At 37.7% G+C, this 23,810-nt stretch overlaps 1 protein-coding gene across 1 annotated transcript in view; it reads right to left on the bottom strand.

The window, feature by feature from the left end:
* macf1a (microtubule actin crosslinking factor 1a) overlaps window positions 1-23,810 on the bottom strand; it is a 175,159-nt gene that overhangs the window by 126,718 nt on the left and 24,631 nt on the right. The window contains 13 exon segments of the mRNA XM_055225486.1: window positions 486-590; window positions 1,451-1,612; window positions 2,326-2,403; window positions 2,721-2,849; window positions 3,111-3,411; window positions 3,643-3,797; window positions 4,296-4,389; window positions 4,965-5,092; window positions 6,697-6,792; window positions 7,289-7,408; window positions 8,030-8,136; window positions 8,563-8,675; window positions 10,545-10,711. Of these exon segments, the coding sequence (XP_055081461.1) occupies window positions 486-590; window positions 1,451-1,612; window positions 2,326-2,403; window positions 2,721-2,849; window positions 3,111-3,411; window positions 3,643-3,797; window positions 4,296-4,389; window positions 4,965-5,092; window positions 6,697-6,792; window positions 7,289-7,408; window positions 8,030-8,136; window positions 8,563-8,675; window positions 10,545-10,711 (1,755 nt within the window).

Genomic DNA, 23,810 nt, shown 5'->3' on the forward strand with positions numbered 1-23,810 from the left:
ATCAGACAAGATAACATAAGAGACCCTTTTTGCATATATATTGATGGGATGAATAATGATGATGTATCATAGATGATGATGGTCGCAAAGGTTTCATTAGGCTGTTGATCTCTTGGATTGAAAAATGTTACTGTGGTAGTAAATAACAAGCCTCCAAATTAGTTTTCCATCAATCAATTCAATAGTCAATTGAGAATAGGTCATTCATAATGAACAAATAAATTAAGATTTTAATATTAAGAATGATACAGGCTTAGTAACTACTTAATTAAATGTTTAGGGTTAAGCATTAATGAAGTATTTACTAATCCTGAATAATTTTTAATAATCATTTGTTTGCTGTGAATTTGGTCTTTGTCCGTGACTATCAAGACTATAAAAATAGTAGGCATCAGAAAGTGCAGTTATTATTTAGTGTTAATTTATTTAGTACACAAAAATAAAATATACTAAGCACAAATGTTTCATGTTTTCTTCTGTGTTACCTCTACAGTTTGTTTGGCGGGATGGTTCTCCTGACACAGACGTCCAGCCGTTTCCTGGAGCGACCGCATCACCTCCTGTTTCTCCTCCAACTCTAACCTCATTTCCTACAAACAGAACCGGAAATTATATGGGATTATCAAAGGAATGACATCTACATATTTACATGAAGGAAATATCGTGTTCTCTATTAGTCTCGACAAAACAGATGTCCCAGATACAAGAAGCTCATTTTAAACAATATCCTACTGACCTATTTTCTGAAGAGTTTGCAACAACCACATACAGTATCACGTGAGAGTATTTAAAAAAAAAATCAAAAAATTTTAATCTAATGGCCCAATGGGTATATGGAGTTTTCAGTACATTTATGGACTTTACACTTTACAAACATTTACATTAATACATTTCATAGTACATTATTTTATTGACACTTTGTAATGACATCATACTGGGGGCATTCTACATGTATCTCTATGGTGCAATGTTAAGTAGTTACCATGGAGACACAATGCACACATTAGCAAACACTGTAGTCTGAAAACTCAATAAAAACAACACATTTTCAGAGGCCTGTGATCAAAACAAGTGTCAATGGTCTTGTTTAGATCTTTAATTTTCAACAAAAATGGTGAGTGTGAAAAATTGTTGGCCAAGGCTAGCTAGATTGTAACTGTAATTTTATTTGTGAAAAACTTGTTTAACAGCACAAATTGGCTCACCTGTTGTAGTTGAAGCTAAATCAGTTCTTCAAGGTCAGATTATGTTCAAATAAAGCTCAGATCTAACAGAGCTTCAGACAGAGCAGTGTCTACAGTTAGCTTCACACATCGAGATAATGCTGATGACATCAGCTGCAACGGGTTAGTTACTCCACACTCACAGGGGTTGTTTTACAGTATTTTAATATTTTCATTGTATATTATAAATGTTGTATAAATATTTGGTATATTTACTCCACACTCACAGAGTACAGTTCCCTCTTGATGCTCATATTGGGGTTGCCGTGGCTCCAGTCGAAGGCCAGCTCCTCCTCCTCTCTCTCATTGAGCCAGATCAGCTCCTCTGTGCACCGTGACACAAAACCGTGTAGACTCTCCAGACTCCGCAGGCGCCACGACGACTGTTCCTATGGCAACCAATAACAACGCAGTCAGAAGATGCCACGCTAATGTTTCTAATAATAACAACAGGATTGAAATATTGTAGTTATGTGATATAAGGACATTTCTGTAGTATTTTGGATAAGAAATAGTTTTACAAATCTTACTTGCAATTACTTATACTACTATAAGTGACTATAACTGAATGAGATTAGTGCCTCAATAAAGTAAAACAACTAACTCTACTGTTATTACTAAGTAAAGGTTTGTGATAGAATGTATTTATTTCAACTTAAAGTTTTTAGGTGGACAGTCTAAAATTTTTTCTCCATGGAGATGTTGTTTAGCCTGAAATGTTCCACAAAATGGCATAAAAAAAAGCAAGTATTTTCTTTTTTTTGGCAATAAAACCACTTGGAATAGAATAAATGAAACATGTTTATGCCATATTGTGGAATATTCTAGGCAAATATTAACATCTTCCTGAGAAAAGTAAGTGACAAACAGACCCTCCACTAAAACCTAAACTTTGAGTAAACCAAACGTGTGAAATATGCTCCACATAAATCTCAAATATGTCAGTTTCATAAGTTCCAGTTCTTAAGAAAGATATCTGCGTCCAGCAGATGAATAATAGTGTGAATATAAATGAGCGATCTGTCATGCCCTAATTGGATTAAATCAAAATGAATGTGAGTGGAGTACAAAGAGGAGACTCCAACAGCTCCGTGCGACTGACCAGTAGTTTGCAATATTGGTGCTCCAGCTTGGCCAGGGTTTCAGAGTAACTGCTCTTGAAATTAGGTGAGACTTTGGGCTTTGAGGAGAGAAAAAGCTGTTAGTTTACAGTTAAACAATGAGTTATTATGCATAGATGAATCTCAAAAAGTAGAATATTGTAAAAATAATACTCATAATAATAATTTCAGTTAAGTTACAGTTTGTGAAGAAAAGTAGAAAACAAAAAGTTGTAAGAGTAGTCTAACCTGTCACGTGCACTTCAAACTATATGTCATATCCATTGCTGATTCCAGCAGTTCTTTTATTTATTATATTTTTATCCTTCCTTTATTTTTATTATCAAAGTTTACTAATAGCCCTGTAGAGTTGTTGTACGCTACATATTGTGTGTACCTCGTATCTGCTCGCCTCCTGCAAACTGCTCATCAGATCCTCCACCGCTGTGTGGATGGAGTTTTGCTCAGTAAGGTGTTTCTCCACAGAGGGGAGGTCTGCGCCCCACTCCGCCTGCTCCAACAGGTCCTGAGCAAAGAGGCAACCCAAATATTAAACATCTGTGTTGAAAGAGTTGTGTTGCTTACACCTTGTGCTTGTGTACACCTGTTGACTTAGTTTGATGATTTCAATACACACTGCCAATTTCAGCCAGCTACACCAGTGTAGTTTAAATGTATTGTGCTGACCTACTTTTATTTTAGTTAGTAAGAGTAAGATTTGAAACTGGTGATAAACAAGTTGTAACTCTTTTTACACACATATATATACACACATACTGGTACTGACCTGTGTTTCTTCCACCCATCCCAGGAGCTCGTAGATGAACCTCAGACTTCCCTCATCTTCAGATGAAGACATGGCCACTAACTGAGAGCGATCCATGGGCCTCCTGAGCAGAGCCGCACCCATCATCCCCACAGCACCCACGGCTCCCAGCAGAGTCTGCCCCAAAGAGAGCCCTCCGTCCTGGGAGCGCTGGGTGAGCTCTGCCCCCGTCCCGCTCAGGGCCTGTCCAAAGTGGCCCTTCCTGTAGACACTGGAGCACTGCAGCCGGAGGGAGACCAGCTCCTCCTGTAGGCACGATACTCTGAAGGGGGGACAGAAATGTAAATTGATATGTGTACCTACAAATCAAACATATTAATAATGTAACTTAATACTTATTATTTTCTAGTGGTACTGCATATAAAACATAATATTCAGCTACAACTACAGTTACAATAAACAAATAAATAAACTAACAAATAAATAAATACATGAGAGTACAGATGTGTTCATTACAGTACTAGACTCCCTTGAGATGACCCCCCGAACTCACCTGAAGGCCAGCTGCTCCACCTGGTAGTACCTCTCGTCCCTCAGGACCTTGAGTTCCTGGTTCAGGTTTCTGATCAGAGCCTCACAGTCCTGAAGGTAACAGGCCATGTCCCTCTCACACTGCACCGACTCCCCGCTCTCCACCCGGGACATGTCCTAAACAAAACCAACACGTACGGTTTACATTTAAAACTGTGATTTATCTAATTGATTTGGGGTAGTTTAGATGCCACATGCAGTGACAAAGTATATATGGATTTTGTTACTCAGTGAAATATCTAAAAGAAAATACAACAACTTAGTACAAATATTATTCTCCCAAATTTGAAATCAGGGAGATGTTTTTCTTACATACATTCTCTAGCTCAGAGAATGACGCAGTTTCAAATCCTGTAAGCACCTGTAGTTTGACTAAATTTAAGAGGAGGCTGTTTGAACTCCATAAAAGGTCTTAAAACCATGAAAAATCCAGTGTTTGCTTTACCCTGAGAAAGTGGTGAGCAAATATTTATTGTTCAAAGCAGACACTCGCCCTTTTATCTATGTACATATCGTATTAGTGGATTGTAAAACCTAAACGATCCCCCATAAACCCAAACCTTTGTGCAGATTTGTGAGGCAAATTAAAAGGAAAAGTTGAGGAGCAGCACTCACGGCTTGTAGTGTGTTCTTCGCTAACGTCAGTTTCTCCTCACAGTCCAGAGCCATGTTTTGGATCTTATTGGCTCTTTGTAGCAGCAGCTCAAGTCTAAAAAAAAACAGGAATTAAATATAGTTAATTAGCTACACAAATGAGACAATATCAAACATACAGGATAACATGATAACCACTGACACGTGAAGACACTGACCATAACATGTAAACTGTAATTGGTTGGGATCTCTATGGCAACAAGATACAACATTTGTCCTCAAAGTTAAATGGGAAAATGGCCTAACTTTGAGATTTGAGTGTGATAAAGGTAATTTTATTTTGTAACTGAGTCTTGGTTGGGGTTAGTTCTGTGTTAAACCTTGAGATATCCGTGATCAGCAGAGTTACTTTGGACTGTTTTAGTCCTGTTTTAGTTCAGCTCCTATGGGGACTATATGGGTCAACCAAATTGTCCAAGGAAAAAAGTATAGTGAACCAGCAATAGGTGATGCACATGCTAATTCAAGGCTGTGATTATTGTTCGGTGTACTATCAGCATTGCAATTTACACAGTGCAGTGGAGTCATAATGCAACACCAGTTTGGAGTAAATACAGTGTACGTTTTGCCTTGTAATAAATTCTAACCTATTTCAGTCTAATGTAATGTAATTTATGTATTCATTGGTACCTCTCGACGGCTGGTCTCAGAGCCTTCTCTCTCTCCAGCATCTCCAGGATGAGTTTGCCCCACTCCTCCTCCATGTCATTTGGATGGAGGCCCTGAGGGAGCTTAATACGACCAAACTCTATCCACATCTAAAACACATAGAAAAATAGCCATTTAAAAAACATACCACACTAATATACAGGTTCTTAACAAGTGAATGTATTTTGTAGGACTGTAGTCGACTAAAGACGTGGCCTGTGCAGCTATTTATCGACTAAAAGAGGGCGGGGCATGGCTCTCAACGGTTAAGCACTAGTAAACATATCTTCAGAAGTAAAATGGCAAATTAAATTGTCCAGTCACTCCCAAAACTGTAGCTAACTCACACAATATATTCTCCTTTAAGCTGTGGTCCATTTAAAACCCTATGATCACAATAAAATAATTAGTTGACAAAATACACGATAAACGAACCCATAATTCAAGTAAATGACTAAAGGACTACAGCCTTTTTGAATAGCAAAGTGAAGCATATTCCTAATGGTTTCTCGACAATGGCAATAAAAGTCTAATTCTGATTCCTGTAATTAACTTAAAGGTAAACTATGTAGCTTTTCTGCTAGTCCACCGCTTGCCTGTTTCCATGATGATGTGATTAGTTTACCTGCAGTCTTCTACTATATGGTATTAAACATATCTATATCCATGGAGAACTGCAGTTGATGCCACCAAGTCAGAACGGTGGAAAAGCGACCACACACACAGTAAGAATGCATGTTTTTCAAGTTTTTTTTAAGAAATAAAAACACAGGTAACTGAATAGATGAAAGATAGAAGATAAAGTTTAAATTTATCCTGTGGACCATTTCAAGCAAAGCAATCACATCTCCATGACAGCAGACACCAGAAAATTTACATAATGTTATAAAGGACTATGAATGAGATTGTTTTTAACTGCAAATCCATGTACTTGGACAAAACAGGCCATGAGGCTTATAGTGTTTAATTCACATGTCATCTTTGAGTAGAATGAATGGTTGTTCCCTGTCAGCTCATCACATTATGTAAGCCCCAGGTGCATGTCCCTGTAAAATACAAGTGCTGTAATTAACTTGAACAACATATAAATAAAAACTCAATTACTTCTGTGTTTTTCCCTCTGTGTGATCACACTTTGGCCTCTTCAGCTGATTAAACAAACAAGTTTGTCCTGTATCCCCTAGCATGTGATTCTTCAAAAACAATAAAACTCATTGATCGCATCACATCATGGAGGAATATTCACATCTTGACAGCAGAGTGCCATAATTATAGTGCCTCTAAGCTAAACCCATGATATGTAATGGGACTTGCACATGGGCAGAGCAATAACCACAGTTTTTCCTAACAATTGACAATATATTTGAGCTAATATTGATATTGTCTGATATGCAGGATTTTTTTCCCATAAATTTAGTAAAAACCTTCCTAAAATGTATCACAGATTTTAGTTTTTTTTCTAAGCTGCTTCTGTCTCCTGAGTTTATTCTAAATGCATCAAATGTGTCTTTTTAAAGTGACTACAGAGTTAAAATTGAAATAGAAACGCAAAGAAGCTTAAGATAAATATATATTCTGTAATTACTCTTACAAAAGTTAATTATATCTGAAAATCACCATTTGTTACCAGCCACAAGAGAAATACGGATATCAGATCGGTATTGGTAGACCAACTCCATATCGTATTATATCAGATTTTTCCCTGTTGACTCACCTCCAGTAGTTTGTAGAGATGTTCGATATGACCTTTTTCTTTCTCCTTTGAGGGGATTTCTGTCTCTTTGAAATGGACGTACTTGTTGTAAAGTGCCTGTGGACACAGAGAGGAGGGAATGGGCTGTGGTCAATATCACTGTAAAAGCTGCAGTTTGGAATGATGAGCGGCACAGTCAATAAGAATGGTTTGAGTATTTTCACCTCCACATATTGATTGAAAAAAAAAAAACCCTGAACAAATAAATGAATTTGACATGTATGATGTGACATCAGTGTGGCAAATTGTGTTTCATGTTTAATTAGTATTGCTATGTACTGCCCACTGACCCAAGACATTAAACCAATCAAGTCTGTAGAAGTGATAGTGATACTCTTGCTCGCTTTCAGTTATAGCCACTACTGTAATTGGATATTTCCTCTATTATGATTATTATATCAAAGACATTTTTGTTGCAGGTATGAAGAAATTATTTACTACTTGAGATGGACAAATAAAATGAAGAATTTTCCTAGGAATTCACAATCAACCAGAATCAAGATAGAATAAAACAAAGCAATTGTTAAATATATGCATAATTTATTATCCTCACCTTGAGTTCCACAGGGTTTTGTGGGAAGTTCTTGTTGGCCATGAGGGCCGTGTGCTGTCGGCTCCACTGGAGCAGAGAGGAGAACCGGGCCTGGTACTCAGCCCACCGCTGCTCCACCTCCTGGGGACAACAGATTGTCAACAGATTATTAACAGATTATCAACAGATTATCATTTGGACATAGATTGTTTTACATTGTCTTTGGGATCCTATGTCCAAGTAAAGTTCATTGTGGCTCAATAATGCCTAAAGTCTACATGTGTACAGCATAGACAGTTCCAATTGAACCACTTAACACCTTTAAAGTGGTTCAATTTTTTTCTCTTGGCAACTTACATTTACAATAGAGTGCCCTGCACAGCCTCATCCACAGCTGCTTGTTCAATGTACACATAATGAAAGAGTTACAATATCAACCTGTCTCCAGATTTAATACAATATCACTTGTCCCTTTGGCTATAATGTAATTGTATGAGTCTTGGCATTTATCTTTGTCTTTATTTATACAGGGAGAGCCCAATGAAAGTGACAAAGTCTCTTTGTCATGAGCGCCCTGTTAAAATATAGACCAATAAAGTATTTATCTATTTAAGCACTTGTCTAACCACAAAACCCACACAAGAGGAGGCATTGATTTCCAGCACATGTACAAAGTCTGCATAAAACATTGCACATGACCAGCAAGGTTAAGTGACAGGCAGTGACGAGGTAAAAGCATTAAAGCTTCATTATGTAACCTACGTGTGCGGCGACGCCCTCTCCTCCCTCGGGGATCTTTGGAAAGGCGTCGTAGATGGAGGAGACATAGGTGATGACCGACTTCTCGTCTGGAGACGGGACGTCCACATCTGTCACAGAACAAGGTCAGAGACACGAAAGTACTGTGAGGGTAATACAGATATGCATAGGGTATGTATGGGTATTATAGTTTGTAACAGTAGATCACTATATTGTGATAAAATTATTTTCCATACCTACACCTCCCACTGGTCAATCTACAACATACTGGGTAATTGAACTTTGTATTTAAATAGAGAAGTGTGCTATAGGCAAAATAAAGGAAATATGATACCACTGTTACCAAGGCAAATGCCCACATTGTACATGCTTTAGGAGTGATAAATGTATACAATATATTCCAATTATTGTTTGTAAAATCAAAAAAAAAATACACACATCCAACTCAAAGAGCAACACAAACCTGAGAATTGAAATTTTACTTCTGTCATTTAGATAAAAATAAACTGTATACCTGGTTACTTATGTGTTCTCACCTTCAGCGTCGAGCAGGCGTGTGACTCCTAAAGACTCTGCAATCTCAAAGGCCTGCTCCAGGTTTTCTCTGTTACTCTGTCGGTCCACTGCCTTCATGTCAATCAGGTCAGGCCTAAGCACAGAGGGGAGGGGTGAAAAGAGCTCACACTACAAGTGCTCAGAGCTATATTAAGAAGTTAATCAATTCATCTTAATTATCAGTCACATAACAAGGGCTCATTATGTTGTTTGGAAGATATATGACAGAGTGTCAGCTGAGAACCTGCAAACTAATTATGAAAATATACAAGTCAATATTTCATCTTTACTTCATAACTTCATTTTTTGATGATAATGTTTAAGTTATTACAGAAAAACTGCTTTAAGGGCCCATATTATGCTATTTTCTGATCTATGTTATAATGTTGTTTCCTCATCAAAAACATACCCGGAGTTGTGTTTTGTTTCCTGCATATTTAGAAAACACTCTGCTCCACCTTGTGATGTCATATAGTAATACAGGAAGTGCTCCATTGTTTTTTAAACTCCATACACCTTCACTGGAATCATTTAGAATATTTCAGACCTGGAATTGCCAATCCCTACTGAACAAATGATAAAAGGCTGTTGTTAACTTGAAAACTTCCACTACATGACATCACAAGGTGGAACAGAGCATTTTGAGTTTGAACACTAACAATAAAGGTTTACTTAAATGTGTGTGAATGAACCAAAACACAACTCCAAGTATGTTTTTGAGGAGGTAACAACATTATAAAATGGCTTAAAGCTCCCAAGAGTCAGTTTTGTGTAATATAGGACCTTTAAAATGTAATGTACACTTCAAGAACTTCAGAAAGCGACTCGTTACTTTTAACATTGTCTGTTCAGATACCAGTGTGCTTTATCTTCTCATGAGCTAAAGCTTTGTATATCTGCAGTCAGCATTAGCAGTTCTCTCATGTTTCACTGCTCCACTGTCCTTGTGCCGTTGTTTATTTAAGCCTCTCTGATTCTTAAGTAGCTGCTACAGTGATAGAAATTCACACACTATTTAGTTTTGTTTGAGCTAACCACCTGATAAAATGAAAGACCTGATGGGTTATTTAAATACTTTAGTGCAAAAAAGTTACTGCACAAAATGTGACCACTCTGCTCCCTTATGGTTTGAAGTGAAACAGGGCTGGATGTCAAAATAGCATTGCCATAGACTGAATTAGAATGACTTTTCCTTAGTTGTGCAATGTAGAGCTTATTGGCCATTAGCTGCTCTAGTTTCTAAACGAAAAGAAAAAAAGAAAACACACAAAAAACAGTTTAAAGCAGACCTATTGTGCTTTAGCCTGCTATATAATTATAATCTGTGACGCTCATAGATCTTTACGTTACCATTTGCACATTTTAAATCGCAACATTCATCTAAAATGACTACGTAAAAGACAAGTCTGAAAACTGTGATGCCCAATGGGAGCAGACATCACTGTAAACATCATCACAACAAAGAGCAGTGCAGCTGTCAGCACCTTTGATGGATAGCTGCAGATCATGTCGTTTTAGATGAATATTGCGATTTAAAATGTGCAAATTAAAACATAATGATCCAACATAAAAATCTGCTTGTGAGTGAGTAGTTTTTTTAAAAATTTGTACCAAAATGACTGCTTGATGCTGCCGAATCCTGCATGGATCACAGATTAAGGAAATAAAATTGGAGAATGCAGTAAGTACAGAGCACAGGGTGTATGCCACTGGCAGTGAAAACAGGAATTGATTGGCAATATGGCGCCTTGTAAATAACCAATTAAAGACTGCTCAAACATGCATAAATCACTCCAAATACAACTTCGGGTGAGTAAATGGTGAAGGGAAACAACTATGACATGGTTAAAAACTCTGAAAAGTCGGTTCTGCATAATAGATCTGCTTTAATTGCTTCATTGAAATGGAAAACAATCTTATAACTGTGGTAAAATACATCTTCAGTATGTAGGAGCCTCTGTACCTGTATCGGTGCAGCAGAGCGTTGAACATGCGTCCATCACTCCAAGACGAGCTGAAGTTGGAACAGCGGAGCCCGGCATATCCCTCTGTGGCCTGCTGACTCCAGATCAGCAGCTTCTCTTTGGCCGTAAGGTCTCCAGATTCACCACTCACGTAGATCTCCGAAATCTGTTAAAAACAAGCCACAAGAGGTTTAATATAAGACAGGGAAATCAATTTATGTCTTCGCTGCACTGTTTACATTTTAGCTTCTCAGACCAGAACTGCCAGATTGAAAAATGTGTCAATTTCAAACTGTCCAGATGTTTTTCAAACCTTTTATACAAGGCAGCAATGGTAACAATGACTGAGTATTTTCAAATGTTTCATTTTGTTCCTTCTGTGTACATGTCATAGTCACCATGTGTAGTACAGGAGCTATGGAGATATCAATACAAGTAAATCAGGACCATATATTCAAACCGATACAGTCTGATAGCTCAAATGACAAAGCAGGGCTAACAGTTTTTGGTAGATTTCCATTACTTGAATTAGATGAATGTAGTATGGTAGTATGTACTAAGTATTTCTCTTAGTGGCTACAGACTAGTGCAGTTAAGATAATATAGTTCCCTTAGCAACATATTAATAAACGATCACAAAAAAGTTCATGACACATTTATGTCAGTCATGTTTTGGATTATTTTTCCAGTGCGTCCACACAACCCTTCAACTGCTCTTTTAATAATCTGTAATTTTCTCTCTCCCTTGCTGTATTTTTTCTCTCTCCCCTCGCTCTTTTCTTCTTGAGCTCTCCCTCTTTTCTTCTTTCTGTCTCTCTCTTTTCTTCTCTCCCTGTCTTTTCTACTCTCTCTCTTCCCATTCCCTAAGCTCTCTCTGCCCTTCTCCTCACTTTTCGTCACACTATCCCTCTCTCCTTTCTTCTCTCTCTGCCCTCTCTCCCTTTTCTTCACTCTCTCCCTGTCTCTTTTCTCTCTCTCTCTCTCTCTCTGTCCCCCACCCACTCTCTCTCTCACTCTCGCTTTTGTCTCTACCCATCCCATCCCAAAATTACCCTCGCCGCCCCTCCAGTCTCAAAATGTCTGCTCCATTTCTCACTTCCTTTCATCTCCCCTCGCTCTGAAGTGGATCAATGTGCAGTCGTCTCATGCTCTACCTCCTGTGTCTCCAATAGTAAAGTCGTTTCATTCAAAGTAAAACCGGCCGCTCCAAACAACAACCAGAATCTGTCTATACAAATGTGAAATCGTTTTGTTTCCAATGGCAACCGTAAAGTGATATTCTCAAAATAAGTGATGTGCTGTGAATAGGATGGCACTGACAAATAAAGCAAGTGTTTAAGCCTCTGTGTCTACATGCACGGCTGCAAGATAAATCCTGACTGAAATCCAAATGTTGAATGATACCATGTCCTCTGTAAACATCTGTAAACATAGGGTCAAATCACTGCATGGGATTCTCGTAATAGTTTGGCAGCTGATATTTCAGAGTTGATTTCGTTATGCTCCTAGATATATTTGAAATATGCATCATGAACGGATTTTGAATCTCAGATCTTATTGCAATCTTAATATTCAACCAAAAAAATAGCAATTTAAGTATTCTCAGCCTCTCAGTAGCCTCATCTGTAAGCAACCCAGGGCGCCCACAAAAAGGAGAGTTTGAGTGCTCTCATTGGGCTGTCCCTGTATAAATAAAGACAAATCAATCAATCAATCAATCAATTAATCACATTTAAGACAACCTTGACTAATTTTCAACTGAGACTTAATTAAAAAACTGTGCAGTTATACAAGTCATATCTTTACACATTAACAACCACAATACTCCATTCTGTCTACTTTGGGCCTCAGACAACCGGGACCATGGTCAAGTAGTTATATTCTGTCATGACAAACTATTTATTCTTTATGGGCAGTTTAAACGTATATGCATGTTTTGTATACTGGAAGCACCATGAGAGAACTGACAACAACACAGGGAGAACATGCAAACTGTGACAAAGCACAAACGCTTTTATGACCCACTGACATTAAACCAAATGTATTTTGTCAAACATAATGGACCCTATAATGTCTTTATGATCTTATTCGCCAAAGCAATATTATAATAATGTATGAGATTTACTGTCGCTGCAGAGAAGAAAAAAACCTGACATTCATTAAAGATCAAGGCTTTTATTGTGAAATATGAGGTCACGGAGCAACAGCTAAACAAAAAACCGCCAGGCCTGAGAATAACAGGAAAGTACCAGAACAAACAGGGAAACTGTGGGTTCATTTGATCCAAGTATTTGACCAAGTATTCGAGTTACACCATTATAGAGGCAGCAAGATGTGAAAATAAAGCGTTACAGGCTAAATCTACAATTTTATATTCATACAAGTTCATAAAATGTCTGAGTACACATCTATGAGCTTGTAGAGGAGGGTGGAAAATGTCAAAATAAAGATATTAAGATATGCTAAATTAGAATAACAAGTATCTTGTCAATGCCAAGAAATCTATCAAAAAGATGCAAAAATATTGAATAAAAATAACAACAAACTTCCAAAAGTGGTATTTCAATATGCAATACTTGAGTGCATTTGACAAATTAATATATATTTTTCAAATTATTACTTGGTTTAGTGGGATAGTATCTGTGCTAAATATATAGTCAGGTGACGGTTTATGAAGAAAAAGTAGCAATCAAAAAGAAAATGCAGGAAGCAGCAATGATCCTTAAATCAAATCCCTGTACCAATAGCGTCAACTGTCATATTCCATCCAAAATGCAGAGACAATTTATGCACAAGGAAGGAATTTTAACACAACATTATGGTTACTACATACCTCTATGCATGTCATATCTGCTGCCTGTGTCCTACCAGGAAGTAAAATTATAAACTTCACAAAAATTACTAAACTAGAAAAGACTTTTTTTTTGCAAAATCTTAAATATAATGATGTTTAACAGGCACATTTTATCCTAATTAGCATAGTCACAATCAAATCATATTTCTGTAATATAGACTTTTGTACTTGGATAATGTTGGGAATTGGCCAGTGTTGTAGTCATTAGTATTCTGTTGCCATCACTCTTGCCCTGACCAATGGGCCAGATCACCCCTGCCCCCCTCTCCCCCCTCCACTTCTCACACTCTCTGACCTGGTCCCATGGAGGATACAAGCTGAAGACCGCAGAAGCCAGAAAAATGAAATATAGGAGGAGATAGGAGAGAGAGGAGGAGGAGGAAAATGAGTAGAGAGAGCAGAAGGTGTGAACAAGCGACCAAGGCTAATGCCGTACAGTGAACATTTATTCGAGTTAGAAATGTCTTTTGAAACATCAGTGACCTCATTCCATAATGACTAAAGAAGTAAGATAGATAGTTGGTAGAAAGGAGTATGTAGCTTGGATATCGACTCATTTATCAAGATAAGACGCTCGTTTATTGATACTTTGTAGTGACAACACAATGATACTCTCTACCACTGTACGGTAGAGTGTATTTCTATGGTGAAATGTTCAACAGCTACCATGGAGATACAATGCACACAGTAGCAAACACACTGTCAAAAAAAGTTTTAAGATAGTTGGATAACTCAAGTGACTAACTTAAAAACTGCTGGCAAAAGCTAACTAGCTTGTGACAGTAATTTTAGTCTTATACGAAAGTCTAACTTGAGTAACAGCTTCAGACAGAGCAAGCCCTACAGTTAGAGTCACAACCTCAGGGGATTTTGATGACATTGGATGCAAAGTATCAATATTAAAAGCAATATTTATATCCATTATCAGTGATTAACTATAGCAACAAATAGTGGACTCCTGTCACTAGCTTCTTACCGTCCATCAAGCAAGTATTTTAAATGCATTTTGAGGATGTATTCAAATGTGACAGCAAACTACACATTGTTACAACATGCTAATAATATGCAGATATAAATCATTGAAATCGACAGTTTATTGACTAGTACAAAATACATTTTAATTTGCATGTCATTATTACTGGACCTCAAAAAGCTGCCATTTTCTAACTCAATAGTGATTATCCCAAATAAAGAGGTCACCGTGTTACTCAAGGTATATCCACCCACACCTCAGTACAAGAAATAATGCATCACACTATAGTCAAGGCTACAGTTTCCTGCATCGCTCCATGAATCTTTGAATCAGAAACATGTTTTCCTTTACACTTCACAATCTCCAAAAGTGTCCAACCGAAACCATCAGCCTGCAGTACATTTGCTCTGTATCTCTTTGTATGCTCCAACAAACTCTGTGCAGTAACACCAGCCTTAATCCTCACTGTGAATATGTATGCAGAGCAGTGAGAAGAAGGCTGTGTCAAAGCATAATGCACTTTATCCCACAATAGAAAAAAACTCATTCAAATTCTGCACTGATGTTAATATGAGGACTGCAGCTACACATGACATTGGATAAGTAACTGTACAAAAGACAAGGTCCTATATTACGTAAAATTAATTCTTGTGAGCTTTAAGCCATGTTATACTGTTGTTACCTCCTCAAAAACATCCCTGGAGTAGTTCATTCACACATGTTTGAGTAATCCTGAATTATTAGTCTGTCTAAATAACCAAAGCTCGAAATGCTCTGTTCCACCTTGTGATGTCATGAAGTGGTAGTTTTCAAGTTAACAGCTCCTTTTACCTTTAGTTTAGTAGAGACTGGAAATTCCAGGGCAGAAAATATCCACATGATTCTAGTGAAGGTGTATGGATCTTAAAAACACAGTGGAGCACTTCCTGTATTACCACATGACATCACAAGGTGGAACAGAGTATTTTCTGTTTGAGAGAACTCAGCCTAAATATGCAGGGTTTGTGTGTTAAACATGTGTGAATGAAACAAAACAAAACTCCAGGTCTGTTTGTGATGAGGAAACAACATTATAACATATCTAAAAATTGCCTAATATGGGCCCTTGAAAGTATAAACCACTGCCAAGGCCATATCTCACAGCGGTAGGAAGATAGTATCTACGTATATAAACAAAATAATAAAAAAGATACATTCAGGACTAAATTAACTGATTGAATCACAAAAATACTATGCACAAAGTTGTTTTGCATTTGCTTTCATCATTGTTGTGGCATCGGTTCGGCAGCAGTTTATTTGGTCATTTTAGATTAATATTGTGATTTAAAATGCCCAAATTATAACATATTGACCAACTGTGCCAAAGAATCTTTTGTTATCTTATTGAATAAACATTACATGACATTGACCAGCTTGTAATATATTGACTGGACTGAACTTTGACCCTGGGGCCTCCACAGCTTTCGGACCTTCTACCCAGTCATCAATAAGAGATGTTCAAACTCAGCTTTTTTCACCACAGACTGACACAGATTGTGTAGATGAGGCTAGCCGTACACCAACGCTAACGATCCGTGTGCTAATGAGAAAACGTCAGTTTAGCTTCCAACTGCGTGCTAAATTATCCTTGAGGGTATTTGCATTGAGTGAAAAAAATACAGACGATTAGCGAACAAACTGCTGCTAAACTTCAACAAGTCGCTTCAGATTAACGGCACACTTACCATAGGTTGTCACATATTTACTGACTATAGTTTGACAAGGGAAAGAAACTTAAACATTTAAATTAAGCTTTTTTTTTAAAGAAAATAAGGGAAAAACTTTTCTATTTACAAGTAATTAGATGTGTTTAGCACAGTTACAGGCTAGTGGAATCTTATACATTGAACCAGTTTAGAGGTAGTACGAATAATACCAATAGATGTAGTATCGGCTTGTCAAAAGTATAAAAAATCTGATACTATAGATACTCATCTGAACAGGTATCGGTACTAAAAATGTCACATCAACAGGACCAACTCCCATGGACCACTATGGAACCTACCTGGACAACTAGGACTGGGATTACATAAATATAAGACCACATGGTAATATAAAAGAAAGTACTATTATGAAGATGACCAGTACATTCTATTTTTTATTGGAATTGGTATTGAGTATCAAATCCATTCCTAAGTATTGAGTTTGAAATGTCAGTATTGCGCAGAATATGCAGTACTTTATTCTACTCAGGTAGCCTTTTTACTTCAATTATATTTCATCCTATTTTCATAACTCATTCCACATTAGTTATTCGTGCATTCTTAATCACATTTGTAACTACGGTAGCATAAATTACTACGTGTTGACATGAATATTTCACTTGCAAGCTGTGTCATGAAGGCTGTGTTAATACAATAGAATACAACTTTGTCTGATTCAGGATAAAACGGAAACTACACCGTGAGTTTCAATAGCCTATACCTAAATATGAAGGTTTAGACATGTATTTGATAGAAGGAACGCACTAACACTGGTTCAAACATGTTTTTCCCATAGTCTAAAGATATTATAGAGAGTGGAGAGCTGTTCAGTCCTGCTCTTTTATGAGGTTTATGGGTCACACAGTAAGGCTTAAAATACAAAACATCTTAAACAGTATAGGGCAATTATACAAAGACCTCACATGCAACTAAAGCTCATGTTTTGAAAACTCTCAGATGGAATTAAGTCTACAAAATATGTGCACACTATAGTCTACAAGTATGTGCACACTATATTATTTTATGGGACAAAGGTGGCAGACCAGGCTAAGAGTTTGCAGAGCCACGTATTGATGATCAAAGTCTCTGTAATATTTGTGACTATTTCTTAGTTGCAATTCAATAATTTTAATCTACAAAAATATATTGCATTGTGAAAAATATAGTTTTATATAGTTGTCATCTTAAAGTATACACTGAAAACTGGAGTTGTAGAGTTTTTGAGATCACAAAATCAGCTTACTCACTGCAAAGATTCTTCCGACTTGTAAACCGAAAAGGTAAAATTATCTAAATCTATTTGTTATTGTCTTTATTTTTTAATTTTGCCATGTTTTGGTTTTAATTTCACCTTAAAGGTCCTATATTCCGCAAATTGACTCCTGTGAGCTTTAAGCCGTGTTACAATGTTATTACCTCATCAAAAACATGTCTGGAATAGTTTCAGTTTGTTTCATTCACACGTTTGAGTAACTCTTTTATTATTTGTCTATATCTTCAAAGATCAAAATACTGTATTCCACCTTGTGATCTCATGAAGTGGTAGCTTAGAAAATTATCCAAATGACTCCACTGAAGGTGAATGGGGCAGAAAAACACAGTGGAGCACTTTCTGAAATTAGCACATGGCATCACAAAGTGGAACAGAGTATTTTCTGTTTCACAGTTTCATGTGAATGAAACAAAACACAACTCCAGGAATGTTTTTGATGTGGAAACAACATAACTTAGATCAGAAAATAGCGTAATATGGGCCAATTAAGTTGTAATTTGGACCAATTTGAACCGAAATATTGTGATGTCATGCAAAACCCACCATTACTATGATCAAAGCCTTAGCAAATAACTAGAATAACTTTTTTGACAACAGTATCCCTGTACCATGAATCAGAAGCTGCTCCTGAGGCTATGGACATATCCCTATTTAGAAACATGGCCCCTTTGAAGTCCATTTAAAAGGACAGGACAGAGGTGGGAGTGTCCGCCCTGATCGAAACCAGACAGAAATGCTTGTCGTCGATAACTTCACTATAAAAGGCCATCCCTGTGCAAATTTGGGAATGAAGAAAAAGAAAAGTGAGTCCTAAGCAGGGGGTAGGACACAGTATGGGGGCTGGGTTGGACAAATTAGAGATTGTGGCATCCCTTAGAGGGCACGTGACAAATCCCAAATCTTTTTTGCAAATCAGGGCGTCATGGAGTACAGGAGAAAACGCAGGATTTGACCTGGACTGTTGCGAATGCACAGGGAGAGTGAGGTATTGATCCAAGCTGCCAAATGAAAGTGCTATTAAACAGGAAAGTCTGAGCCACCACACCAATCTCTATAATGCATGTATGTGTGTGCCTGTGTGTATGTACGTGTGTGTGTGTGTGTGCGTAACAGACTGTGTGCTAGTGACTCAGCAGCTTTAGCATCAAGCTCCAGTATTAAAGTGATGCGAGCCACGTAGCATTGAAGTCTGCCACAAAAGACCTTGTTGTTGTAAAATATAGCTGATGATACAAAAGGCTAAGAAAAGTGAAATGCATTTTTTAATAGTAATATGTTTACTTAAACTTAAAGCATCGACTAGGAATGTGATGGGGACAATAACAAACATAAGACAAGCAGTTTTATATACGATTGCAATTAGCATGTTATAATTAGGGTAATGGTTTTGTATGTATGATCAGAATCAGAATCAGAAGACTTTTATTGCCATAGTCTGTGAACACAGTTCACAAACTAGGAACTTGATACGGTGAAAACAGTGAACATAAACACACTGAATAAATACAAATACAAATACAAATAAGGGCATGCACAAAGTTAAAAAGATATGCTTAAAAAAAATCAAATGTATGAATTTGATTTTTTGATGTATGATGTATGAATCAATCCAGTTTATTGATAGTCAAAGGGTTACACATGAATAATAAACCAGTTTACCATTAACTATTAACCATGTATTTGCAAACTTTGTCTTTCCCCGGTACATAAGTAGCTCTTAAGGTCAAAATAAGTCTGCTGCGTGCTGTCTACATCTAATTAGAAAGCATTTTATTGTCTGTTAATCAGGAAGTGTGTGATAGCATGCTCGTTGCTTTACCGTCGCAGCAAAAAAAGCAGCTCTGTTCTCTGACATTTGTCAAAAGTGGAGAATAATCCAGCTGCTTGGAAGAGAAAGTTAAGTGAGGGATAACTTTGGACGACTATAAACTAATTAAAATGAACTACATGTTTTTGATGTTTTTAAGACTGTAAAACCTTCAAGTAATTTTAAATATTGCAGTAATTTTGCAGTAGGGGAAAAGAAAATTTATGCTGTTGTATGTGCTCATCTGCAATATTTTGTTGATGTATGCCAACATTTTAGGAATAAATTGATACGTATTTCTCTACTTCAAGTTTACAATTTAACTTACTACAAAATTATGATGAATAAATGATGAATGAAGTCAACTGTTGATTTGTATACACTTATGCATAAAAGGATACAGTGTCTCTTTGTTCGACGCTGCACTGTCACCATTTAGCATAACAATGACATCAAGGCCTCCTCTAATATCGGAATGCTTAACAAAGGAACAAGGTACATCAAACAAAATATAGGGTTATAGCAAAGCACAGGGCAGGCTAAATGTGCAGGTAACACTTATTCACTGCCAGACACAACTGCTCTAAAAGAACTACTTCATTTGAAATGGCTTGTAGTGCAATTTCAAAGTTGTTATTCCTCTACCTTATGCATTCTGAGTATGCTAATGTGAACTACCTCATTATCGGACAATAAAGTGCTATAATTAGACACAGACATACACACCTGACTTATTTTGACTTCAAGAGCTGCTTATTCATACTGGGGCAAGGCAAGACACATTTTGCTCAAATATATGGGGGAAAAAACTGTTAAAGGGCCTTTAAGATTTCTTTTCTTCCTTTCCCCTGTTGTGTTAGGGTAATGGTGTGAAGAGTGGGAGGAGACAATCAGTAAGTTGTCTGGGAGTCAATATAATCACGTAATGACTAAACCTACATCTAGTCTACATTACTTACATTCTCAACTAACATCTTTAAATGAAAATGCTTTAATGTAGAATTAACACTACACCAGCAGCTCTTCACAGAACAGCTTTTCTTCCCAGTCTGCTGTCACTACGGAGATGGGACCCACTACAGAGATTCTGGCAACACTCCCTCTTTGTTTCTTGTACTGTAATGATTTAGTTTTTTTGTTTACAATTAGTTACTCAACAGCAGTTTATGGACACTGGCCAAAATCAAACCATTATTGGCTGTTAGTGCGTATGCTTCATACATGTCTGTGCAAATTAGACTTATTACTGTATACTGTTCATTTTGTATACATTTTCTAATACTAATGCCAAAAGTCCTTCTAGGGACTGAGTTTGCGATGGCTATAATATATATGTAATACAGAGACTGGACAATTATTTTAAAAAGAAGTTTACTCCTCTTTGAACTGCCACCTTAAAATGGTGGAAGGGTTTGAGAACCCGAATGATCCTGGGAGCTATGTAGTCAGGAGCTTCATGCCCCTGGTAGGGTCGCCCATGGCAAAAAGGTCCTGGGGGACGGGTCAGTCTAAGAGCGGTTCAGAAGCCTTTCATGAAGAGGGATACAACAAGGCCAGCCACATCCCCTGGACTGTTGTTACCAGGACCTCACCCTGGCCTGGGGTGGGTGCTCGACAGCGAATGCCTGGTGACCATGCCTTTCCCCAGCGAAATTTTAAAAGAAAATGCCTTTTGTACATATATAAGCCACAGGTTTTTATGTTGAAACGCTTTTTCTCAAACTGTGCCTGAAAGTCGGTAGTACGGCACCAACATGTCATCAACACGGAATGAACATACCTGCATGCTTAGAAAATAAAACAGCACCAACACGGGCCATCTGCATTTACTTCCTCTGAAAGGTTTTGTCGTCTTTTTACATTGTCCAAGTTCTTGTCGCTGCCATCGATTCCTTAATGCCAAGCTCACGTGCAATGGCTCTATTTCCTTCATTTGATGCCAGATCAATTGCCTTTAATTTAAAAGCTGCATCATATGCATTTCTTCGTGTGTTTTCCATGATGAGGGTGTGTGCATGATGGGCAAAATGACAGTTCAAAATCAAAACGAGTGTATTCTTCAGCACATAATTTTTCCCCACGTCTGTCTCACTTTTGCATTTACTGGTAGAGTGCGCCCCCTGGTGGCCATTAGCCAGTAAAAATCTAAATTAGCTGCACTGTTGTATAGGCCAAAGGGTTCAAACCGTGGGAAAAAAGTAGCGGCTTATTGCCCAAAATTTACGGTAACCACACTTTTGGCAAAAATAAATAAGCATTTGGTTTTCAGACATGCTAGGAGCCGTTATTTTCCATAGCACATATGCACTGAAGTTCTGGTAAGTTTCGTTTTCACTTTAACTTTAGTGGAGCAGACCAAAACAACGCAACTTGTGCTCAGTAGAGATGTCGTAGTTTGTCATCGTGGCTGATTTAAAAAAAAAAACAACAACAAACATTTATAATATTTTCCTGGCTGTTTTCTACCCAGTGCCATGAACACCTATCCTAGTCTGCACCTAATAATTAATCGGTTTGAATTGGACTAGGACAGTTCTCCAGTTTTCCTGCTGTGCATGTAAACGTAGTGAATGACAACCCATACCCATCCATGCAATGAAACGTTTTATGAAACAAAAGTAATTTCCTAATAATTTGTAAATAATGAACTAAATTTTTGCCTTCTTTCTCACTCATTTGGCCTGTCAGTCTGTTGTTAGGTACCAAGCAGTACCAACAAGCAGGAGGTGGATTGGAAAGGATGGCGTCTGTTTGGTGTTGATTAGACTCCAGGAAAAAACAGAGACGGCTTTTTGCTGCTGATAACGACACATAGAGAAGAATACAAAAACATGGTCAATAAGAGGAAACAAAGCTGTGGATACCTTCTGTACAACTGATTAAGAATAAAGGAAATATCTATATGAGCGTAAAAGCAAACTACTTTCAAGCACTTCAGAATAATTTAAAGGTACCACTTCATAATAAGCCTTTTGATTAAAAAGTGTATTATGTAAAATCTAATGCAGGTGACATTTCAGTTCCATTTCCCACTTTTCATTCAACTGTAACCCATTAAAGTTTAGTAATGTCTCATTTCTGAGATGTGAGTGACTAAGCGCTCAAATCCTAAGTGAGTAAAATGAATAACATCGACAGCGATCTATCAGTGGTTTCCTTTTGAGGTTTGAGAAGTGATTCATTTCTAAGGTGAGTATGTAAATGTGGTCCAGATAAGTCCTACTTTCAGACCTGGTTTAGTCCACACATTACACCTGCTTTCTTGCTGACTGTCTCTAGTTATAATTTACTCCAGCCTAATTTAGTTCAGCTTTGACAAATTACTTTAAAACCCAGTAAGAAATTAATGTTCACATATAAATCAAATCAGTAGTAGTTGAAAGTTTAATTTTCATCCAATTAAGTCCCTTTTCAACTAAATTTTCATTTGATTTTGTTCAGATATGTGGTAAGGAATGAATATTTAAGTATAATTATGTTTTTTTTTGTCTGTACAATAACAAATAAGGTAGCATTGTTGAAATTTTACACATCCATCCATTTTTTGAAAGCCGCCTATGGGCAGGTGTTGAACATGTGCAGTTCTTGGTATAGCACTTGCATCTTGATTGTCCAATGTAACTGCTATGTCCATAAAACAAAACACACACACACAAAAAAAAACTTGTCAAGTATCAGCCAAAAGCATAAATTAAAGCCCATACTATCCAATAATAAAGATGTCAAGAATCTATCCATAGACACACCCAAAATATATGATTAATAGTGCTGGTAATCATTAATTTAGTGTGTAAATTCAAACCTCTGGCAGGGGTGTGGCTTGTTCCTGCGGTGATTGACAGCTGTCCATCACCGAATCCAGTCTCTCGGAGGAGCTCATTTCTGGGACGACCCACTCCGTTTGACTGGGCGTGGTTCCCGTTGTCCCTGGCGACGTTAACGGCAGGTCACTGGTGTATCCTGACTCCAAAAGAGAAGGGGAGCGCTGAGGTGCACGTACAGGGGTTTCCAAATACATTCCCTTCGAAGTAACATTCAGTTTTGGGATGACAGGTTCTCCCATGGGTGCTAGGGTTGTGTCCGGATTCAAAACTTTAACAACATCTCCGGGGGTCTCTGTGTCGCCCCTCCAAACTGGAGAGCCATAGTCACTTGGATAAACTGTCCTAACTACACAAAGCTTGCCATCCACTTCTCGAATATGAACCACGCCTTTGCGCTCTTTTTCTGATGGAGTTTTAACTTGACATGTCCCATCAGATGTTCGTTTTGCCCCTCTGTCCGTGTTAACATCCTTCTTTGCACTTTCTCTACTCTTTCTCTCCTTCTTCGGGTGCAAAATCCATGGTTTTTCAACCACACCTTGTACTTTTCCCTTGATTCGGAGCACCCTGCCCCCACCTGGAGTTGTGCTACCCAGCGCAGGAGCAGTGTTGACTGGGGAAGTGGTGGTAGTTTGGCTGGGAATACTAGAAACATCAACTATTGCGCTTACAGAGTCCTCTTCGCCAGGATAGCAGAAGACGCCTTTCCACGCCGGGCTAGGCTTAGGGGACGTATCAAGCGTCCTACTGCCATAAACCACAGGCGACAGAGTATTGCTTTGCAAATGGGCA

This window comes from Periophthalmus magnuspinnatus, chromosome 11 (genome assembly GCF_009829125.3).
Source record: "Periophthalmus magnuspinnatus isolate fPerMag1 chromosome 11, fPerMag1.2.pri, whole genome shotgun sequence".
NCBI classification, from domain to species: Eukaryota; Metazoa; Chordata; class Actinopteri; order Gobiiformes; family Gobiidae; genus Periophthalmus; species Periophthalmus magnuspinnatus.